Genomic DNA, 8,314 nt, shown 5'->3' on the forward strand with positions numbered 1-8,314 from the left:
TAATATTACAGATTCTTTAGTATTAAAACACCAGAAATGCTCTAACAATGCACCCTTGAAGACTGTTGCCAATAGCCTCCACTTTCTCACACAGTATATCACAAACACTAGAAATTGTCTTAATAATTTTCTCTGTCTGAAAACCCATAATATTTGGCAAAAGCTTTCCACCTAAACTAGAACGGTACCACTTGTAGATACTTGGCTCTTGTCTGTTCAGATGCCTGAACTCTTGCGCTGCAGACCACCTTAAGAATGAATATAACAGTGTGTATCTATACAATACAAAATCCATGAGATGAAGAACTGGCTGCTCATGAAGTTTACCAGAAGTTGGATAGAACAAGTTCATGTCATGCCTTGGTATCTGAGGCAACTTATCTGCATAAAATAGAGTGCATCTCATACTTGCATCATTGACATCATATTGTGCAACTAACTCATTCTGTGTCTTGACATGGGTTTGTTCTATCACTGGACATATTGAGCAGCATGTTTCTGAGATATATGATCAAGATATAATTTAGTTTAAACTAAACAGACCTGTAAAACAGGTAATTTTTTTTAATTTCCTACCCAATAACACCATTGCATTCTTATTTCAAAACCTTCTTTCAGTTTTATGCAATATTATATGTAAAATGAAGGATATCCAGGAGAGATTGCAAAGCAGTAATCTCATCGAGGGGTTCATATCGTGTCAGAAACTGCAACAAAGAAGCTTGAGTAATTTGTAACTGTCATCTGAACTCAGAAAGATATAGGCTTGAAATCGTTTTTTTTAATAATATGTACTCTGGAGTTTGCAAGAACAGTTTTATTCTGTTTTCAGTCTATTTTATTTCCCCAGCGGTGAGCATCAAGTAAGAACACAGCACGGTGATGCTCCACATAACCGATGCACGATATCGTCCCGCTGAAAGAGATCAAGCAACAAAGTGTAATCGCTGCGATTTTCTAAGCATCAAGGTGAGGTATGTCACCGAGTACTCCAAAGTCAGTACAGTCCTACAACAACAATAAAATTACATTTGTACCATTGAAATCTGTGCTACACTGATAATATTGGTTAGCCTCAGAAAAGCACTCCTTATTCCACAAATATGACGTATCCACTACCCACATCAGGTATTCTTGTGGGCTCTCCAAGCAAGTCAGTCAATTTACTATCAATTTGTAACAAACCACAGACAAAGTCTCAAATACGTGATAAGGTGCAAGGATTAATATTATTATCTCTTTGTGCCACATTATATAAATCGCACAAATATTGTACACGATCGCTTGACATGCAGTATATTACAGCACATGCCTTTGTGTTGTGGGCCACACATGAACTGCACCCTAAACCTCATGCCTAGTATGAATGAATTCCAACACATTATTATATTGACAATCTTATATCGAATTGTTAGCTTCATCATTGATTAAGGTCTATACAAATGGATGGATAAAGCATACCGACTAAGACCGGAGGAGAAGCAGTCAGTACACTCTACAGGAGGCTGTTGGTAAGGGGCAAGAATGGAGCCACGTAGAAAAAACTATCTTTGTGATGTAGCCAAACCAATCTGTTCCCATTATTGTGGCTCTCACAAGACTAGATACAAAATGAAAGAAAAACAATCCCATTTCCTATTACTATCAGCGCTCGAAGGACTGAAGTAATTTCTTAGATTTACTTTCCAGAAAAAGGTTTTCTGTCTGTTTTGCTTCCTGAATTATATTCTGCACAGGGGGTGTAGCAAAGCTCAAGACCCCCTGAAGTTCAAGTCATTCCCAGGTCTCAGGAGCAGAAAATTCAGCGCTTGAAGCTCCATATTTGTTCTTTCTTGCGTTCATTCTGTTCCCTACTCAATTTTGCTATGCTTGCTTAAATTTGTTTTCCTTCCTCCTCGCCTTACCCCCCACTCATCCCCCCACCCCACCGTTGCAATTGTAAAGTAGTTCTACAGCTTCACTGGCCCTGGGGAACAAGACCTCAAAGCTGAAGATACTAGCTCTGCAACACATCTAATTATACAAAAACATAATGTACTGGAGCAGAGTACAGAACTCATACATCAGAGCACGTCTCAGATGTATAGTACACACAAAAGAAAATTGCAAACGCTTAACATTGGATTTTAGAAGATACACAAAAACACAAGACTGCAATTCTAAAAGGGCTTTTTTAAAAAAATAGAATGAAAGAAGGAAGACCTTGTACGTTTATAGCACCTATAATTCTGAAACATATCAAAGCACTTCACTACAATTGTAGTCCCCTGTCTACTGTTATTTTGTAGGTAAATAAATAAAAGGGATTAGACACAAGACAACCGCTTATGAATAAATGCAAACACCTCATCTTCCAATTTTTAAATCTGAAATTTGTTATACCCCATAAATAAAGAAAAATCTGAATTAAACGTATTTAACATAAGCGGAGACAATATGGTACCAATGCACTGAGCTTCACGCAAAATACCCTCAAACTCTAATTTACCCTAAAATAAAGGGTACTTGTTATTGGACTTCAGAAGTGTGAGTCTAATCTACACTTACAATCAATAGTACTGCCCAGGCATCAGAAAAGTTCAGATAAGACAGCTCAGTCTCCAAGAGGCTCACATTTATGTGTCTGGAATGAAAATATCTCCTAGCCATGATTCTGTACAAATAGCCAAGTGTCCGCTTCTGTTGTGGACGACAATTAACATTCTTCAGCAGGGAATACATCTAGAAATCGTTTTCTTCAGTGATGTTTTCCTTGTCTGGTGAGTACCACTTAATGGAAATCCTTTTAATGGGACCATTTGCTCAGGCATCAACATATTCTCCCCATAATCCACAGTCGTTGTTTAATTGGATCCATTAGATAAAGGAAACTTTCTCTCACCTCAGGGTACTCCCATTAAGCAGCTGCTAAATCTGCATGATGGTAAAGCCAATCAAGCTAGTACCTTGAAAAATGTGCCATTTTGGCAATTTATTTGAAATGTATACTTGTGCACAGATTTGAGCTCCAAGCGATAGAATAATATTTGGTTTTTTAGTCACGAATATACAGCTGTTTTATCTCAAAGTTATATTGAAGCTCAGTGAGTGATGCACATAAACCAAAGCCCCTCTACTGGTGCCAGCAGGGCATCACTGCCCATGATCACGGAGCTCCCATTTCCTCCAAAATTTGCGAGCACCACCACATATGGTCAGGGGCACCTGACATGTCTTGTTTCCACCCGCCCATTTACTAAGCCATTCTTGAGAATCTGTGGAAACTCTACACCCTAGTGTGCATTCTTACCATACGCACATTTAATCTACTTACAGTAGCATTGTGAATCCATTGCACTGGTGAAAAGGGGTCAGATTAACACCAATAAGTGAAGTAAGTCAATTTGTGCATTAGTTTCTAGGGTGTCTGTTCAGCTATTACACCATCTACTTTCACAGTCTCTCTGTCGTGGAGCTGTCCAATTTGACTGTGATTCATCTGCTTTATGCTAGTATTTCTGTGTCCAATTTGCACCATTATTGCATGAATTTAGCATAATGTCTAGTACAAGAATATTTATGACTTCTAAATATAGGGACTTGTACTCCTGTGCAACCTTGTAATCCAAAATCACCAAACAGTTTTGCAACATATAATCCACATTTTAAAGCCCTTTTTAAAATACCTTTTCCATTGAATTTAATTTCTTTGAGTTCTTTTTTATATAAAGGTCTGAACCGTTGCCACCCTGAGCCTCTCACTTGAATATTATGAGAATATTAAAGGACGCTTCCCCCTTTTTACATGTAGGGATGGGAAGGGGCACGTGGCTTGTTCAATGTCTGATTGAACACCCTAGTTTCTCTATCCTAGTCACCAATTTGCTAATATGTTTTGATTCCCATTACACTTCTTCAAACTTTCTGATGACTTAACTCAAGAGTCAATAGCAGTACATTTCAGAATAAGCTAAACAAGCTAACCAGGGTAAAACTAGTCATTTGGACCGGGAATGAATTCCATCCACTGCCAGATGACAATCTAGGCAGAACAATACCCAATGATTGCCACTAGATGTCTCTTGCTCGAGTGGCAGAAAATCCACATTTCAGATATTCAGGAAGCTTCTCTATGGATACATTTTGCCGACACATTCTCAGAACCAGGTATGTGTATATGAGATAGTTAGCATTTTACGCAACGGTTTTACGATGATCTAATAAACTGTTAGCTGCAAGTTTTGTTGTCTGGTGGTTCTATGGCCTTAATTTTGACTCTCAATACCAGCAAACAGAACAAAAAAATACAAAGCTCGACAATATTTCTTCCTCTCCCCTCAAAAGTAGGAATATGATTACTCTGTACCAAGTTACCAGAGCTACAAAGAATTCCTTGAACTGAAAGCTAGACTGAGATAATAGTTGACCACAGAAGGCTTGATGCATTGCTACTGTCGTATGGCAGTAAAGTAACACCGTAGCTACTGGAATGCATACATGCAGGAAGGAATAGCTGTTTAAATCAAGCTGTGACTCTCTGACTATGAAGCTGGTGTTTCTTTTGACAGAGAAACTGATACAGTAATTTAATCAGGAGCAACAAAAATCCTAGCCAAGTCTGCAAAAGATGACAAAAAAAAACTTGGCGGCAATCAAAATAGATCGTCTAATAGAATTGCGATTGGCACAATTATTTCTGACAGGAGCCGCAATTTGCAAAGGAAGAAGTGCGTTGTATGGGTACAACAAAACCTGTTTGCTTAAATGTTTTTAAAAATATATAGTGAATAGGGTACCCAAAACAAAGAGAAAGCTATCATTTCCCGTATGTAAAATACTGCTATGAGAACCACTCTACACGTCTAACAGAGGCAGTGAAATAAAACACAGTTAACCTGTAAAAAACACACTCCAACAAATCTTTTTTTACATCTTCAAGAACAAGGGCAACAATGATCCTTTTAAATCTTAAGGATATACTCGGGTCATCAACATGCACTGCACTGAACTACTCCTGAAACTGAGAATTTCATTTTCACAAAAAAATCACAGAAATCATAAAACCCTTGCCAATGTTTGCTTTGCCGCTGTTTGTTGCTTGATATTATTACAAAAAAAAGTATTGATAATGTCACAAGTAACCTTACCCATTGATCCTAGAAGAGCACTACCCTACGACTAATCTACAAGTTACTACAGTCTCACTGTGTCGTAGGGTTGGGGGATAGAATGTTTCAGAATCAGCAAATTCACAAATAATTTCCTGGCGTGTTCAGTACTGTCATTGTAAAATATTAATGGAATATATCATATTGGACTATAATTAAATCCTGGAGTAACTACATCATGCAAGATTTTGTCCGTTTGCACAATTTACTGTGTATCAAGCAAACGCACAGATCTTTTCACAGTATAATAGCTGACATTCTTATAGCTTGCCCACCATCACTGTGGAGAAGACTTTTTAAGGCTTCAACATTCTCATCATAATTCAGAAAAAAACCTCATATTGTTTATTCTTACGGTTTACAGAAAAGCTACGAAGGGGAAACATTTATAAAAAGTTCTTAACAATTAAATAAAAAACTTTTTTTTAAGTGAGTTTACATTCCCACAAATTTTCTCAGAACGGAAGAAACAATTTTAATACTTTCACTCCCCCACCCAAAAATAAAACCACTCCGCAAGATTAAATTTACAATAGGAATACACAGCAGTAAGAAGGGGCGATTTCAATCTCTAGTCACTTGGTTGAGAAGAAATTTGGTTAAATATTTCGCTGAATTACTTCTTTCCGAATTATTTCAGAACCGAATCGCCGAAGTAGTGAAGCCAAACCAGCAGCCGAGGATTGCGGGTGTAACAATAATAATCCTTGCAACTCACAGAGCGCATTATCGCGGCGTCGAGGAGGCGTCTCAAAGCGCTTCACAGAACACGCCGTAAAGTGGAGCGACGAGCGCGCTTTGTCGGCGAAGCACGGCGGCCGACTGGTGCCGCGCAAACAGTCGTGAAAGGAGCGACCAAATTATTATTATTATTATTATTATTTTAGCATCAATGACAACTTTACTGACTTACCATGTGCCATCCCCTCCCGCCCACCCACCCCCTCTGAACTGAAGCTGCCTATTTTAATAGATTCCTCTTTATTATGGGGTGTTTTTATATATATATACATATATATGTGTGTATATATATTGGGGAGGGAGAGGGGTAGGGGAAACAATTGCAATATTTGACGTGCATCAAAAGGGAGGAGAGGAAGTGAAGGGGAAGGGAAGGAAAGTAACCGACTTGACTTTAAGCACTTTAGCCCCAGATAAACAATCCGCTACCGCCCTCTTGCGGGATTCCGCCTCCCGCAAAGCCATGGCATTTTGAGGGGGGCTTCAAATAATCCTCCTCCCGCCCCCCCCCCCAACCCCCAACCCCCTACACACACACACCACACACACACACACACACACAACCGGTGGAAAGTGACAGCGGCTGAGGGATGGGATGGCGGCGGCGGCGGTGGTGGGGGGCGGTGGGGGCAGAAAAAAAATACACGGAGGGTAGTAGACACGTCTCTCCCGTTTACACCACAGAGAGTGACAAGACAGGGACACGCAGACCGACAGGTTAGACAGACAGCGGGACGGCCATCCCCGGCTTCTCCTCCTGTCAGGGAGGGAGGGAGGGAGAGAGGGAGAGAGGGAGGGCGAGGATTCAAAAAATAACGGTTTTTTTTTTCCGCTCCGTTCGCAGCGCTTTCCTGTCGGATTCACCTCATTGTCGCCCTCCTCTCCTCTCCCCCTCCTCCCTCCCTCCCTCCCCGCCCCCCCCGACGCTGTCAGCGCGAGCAGAATTAATATTTTTTGATATTTCCCCCCCACCCCCCGTCCGTGCGTGTGTATGTGTGTATGTATTGCGGGTATAGATGTACGTACGTGTGTGTGTGTGTGTGTGTGTAAAAAAAACACACGACCGTCGCTCCCTCAGTCCTTACCTTCCGGCTTCTTTTCGGCAGCCATTGCTCAGTCCCCCCACTTACATCCCTAAACCCGAGCGCCGGAGAAGACCTCGGCTCAACCGAACCTGCAGCGCGCGCCGACCCAGCCCCAGCTCCCAAGCCCCGCCCCCTCTCTCTCTCTCTCTCCCACTCCCGGCGCTGCCATTGGCCGGCCCCCGCTCAGCTCCCGCCCCTCCGGCCGTCGGATCGAAGCGCGGTTGGACGCCGCGCCCGCCCGTCGAGGCGGCTTCCGGTCAGCGGGTGAGGTTGCGCGACGCCCCGTTCCCCGCCCACTTTCCTCGCCGCGTGCCGCGAGCGCACGTCGCGTGGGAAAAAACGCGATGACGCACAACGCCGGAGCGTGCCCCCTCCCCCCCCCTCCTCCCTTTCCCTTTCCCTCATTGCCTCTCAGACTTTGCAATGAGGAGCAACAACAGGACCAAGTGGATTGGCTTCTCCCAAACCCAAGATGAACGGACTCCCCGCGCAGAGCCTCCACGTGGTTGGGAGCACAGTTGCTAAATATACAACTCTGTCTCCAATAATAATCATCCTTGCATTTGATACGGCGCCTTACCGCGCGTCTTTGGGATTAAATGAGACTTAATTCATTAATTACGTTTCGAAGCGCTTCGCTGGAAGCGTACGTCGTAAAGTGGATTGACTGTGTATTTATGTTAATATGATGTACATATTTGTACAAATATATATTTCGTATATATTTTATAAATGTGTAAACTGTATATAAATATATTTATATAACTGTATATAATGTATATAACAAAATAGTATTATTAAATAACATTTCCAACATTGGCATGTGATACAGCTCCTATAATGATATTAATAGGAGGGAGGCAGGGGAATTTCAGCCCAAACTGATCCTGTCTTTACCTGACATACACACACAGGCAGCAGGGACAACTGAATAACGATCAGGACATGGAACCTCGGCCAAGTTTCCTTCTTCCTGGCTCAGGGATTCTGAGGCCAATTGTAGCATCTCTCCTGCTGCCTCCAGCTGAGATCAGCTAACTCAGCACAGACCGGGAATCGAACCAGCAACCTTCCTGGTGTGCTTAGCTCACATTTGCTCTGGGCAGCGGCTTTAGCAATGAACCGCCATGGGAGGCATGACAGTGCTTGTTCAGCCTAATGTTAAACAACATATGTTTCCACAAGCTTTCAGTATCCCAGTAGCCCCTTTGATCAGGGAAGTAAATCTGTTTCTGGCTGAAGCAGGAAGATTTAAGTGATAAGCAGCCCCCCCAGACGATGCTTTTCTGTAACTCTAAACGCCACACGGCCCGTGCAGAGCACAGTTGTTGCTCTGGAACA

At 42.0% G+C, this 8,314-nt stretch overlaps 1 protein-coding gene across 1 annotated transcript in view; it reads right to left on the reverse strand.

Annotated features, from left to right (window-relative positions):
* Window positions 1-7,101, reverse strand: part of camta1a (calmodulin binding transcription activator 1a) — a 278,218-nt gene extending 271,117 nt beyond the window's left edge. Inside the window, exon 1 of the mRNA XM_042343585.1 lies at window positions 6,974-7,101. Within this exon, the coding sequence (XP_042199519.1) occupies window positions 6,974-6,998 (25 nt within the window). The 5' untranslated portion in view covers window positions 6,999-7,101. The remainder of the gene's footprint in view (window positions 1-6,973) is intronic.
* Window positions 7,102-8,314: the final 1,213 nt, after the last annotated feature.

This window comes from Callorhinchus milii, unplaced genomic scaffold (assembly GCF_018977255.1).
Source record: "Callorhinchus milii isolate IMCB2004 unplaced genomic scaffold, IMCB_Cmil_1.0 Scaffold24, whole genome shotgun sequence".
NCBI classification, from domain to species: Eukaryota; Metazoa; Chordata; class Chondrichthyes; order Chimaeriformes; family Callorhinchidae; genus Callorhinchus; species Callorhinchus milii.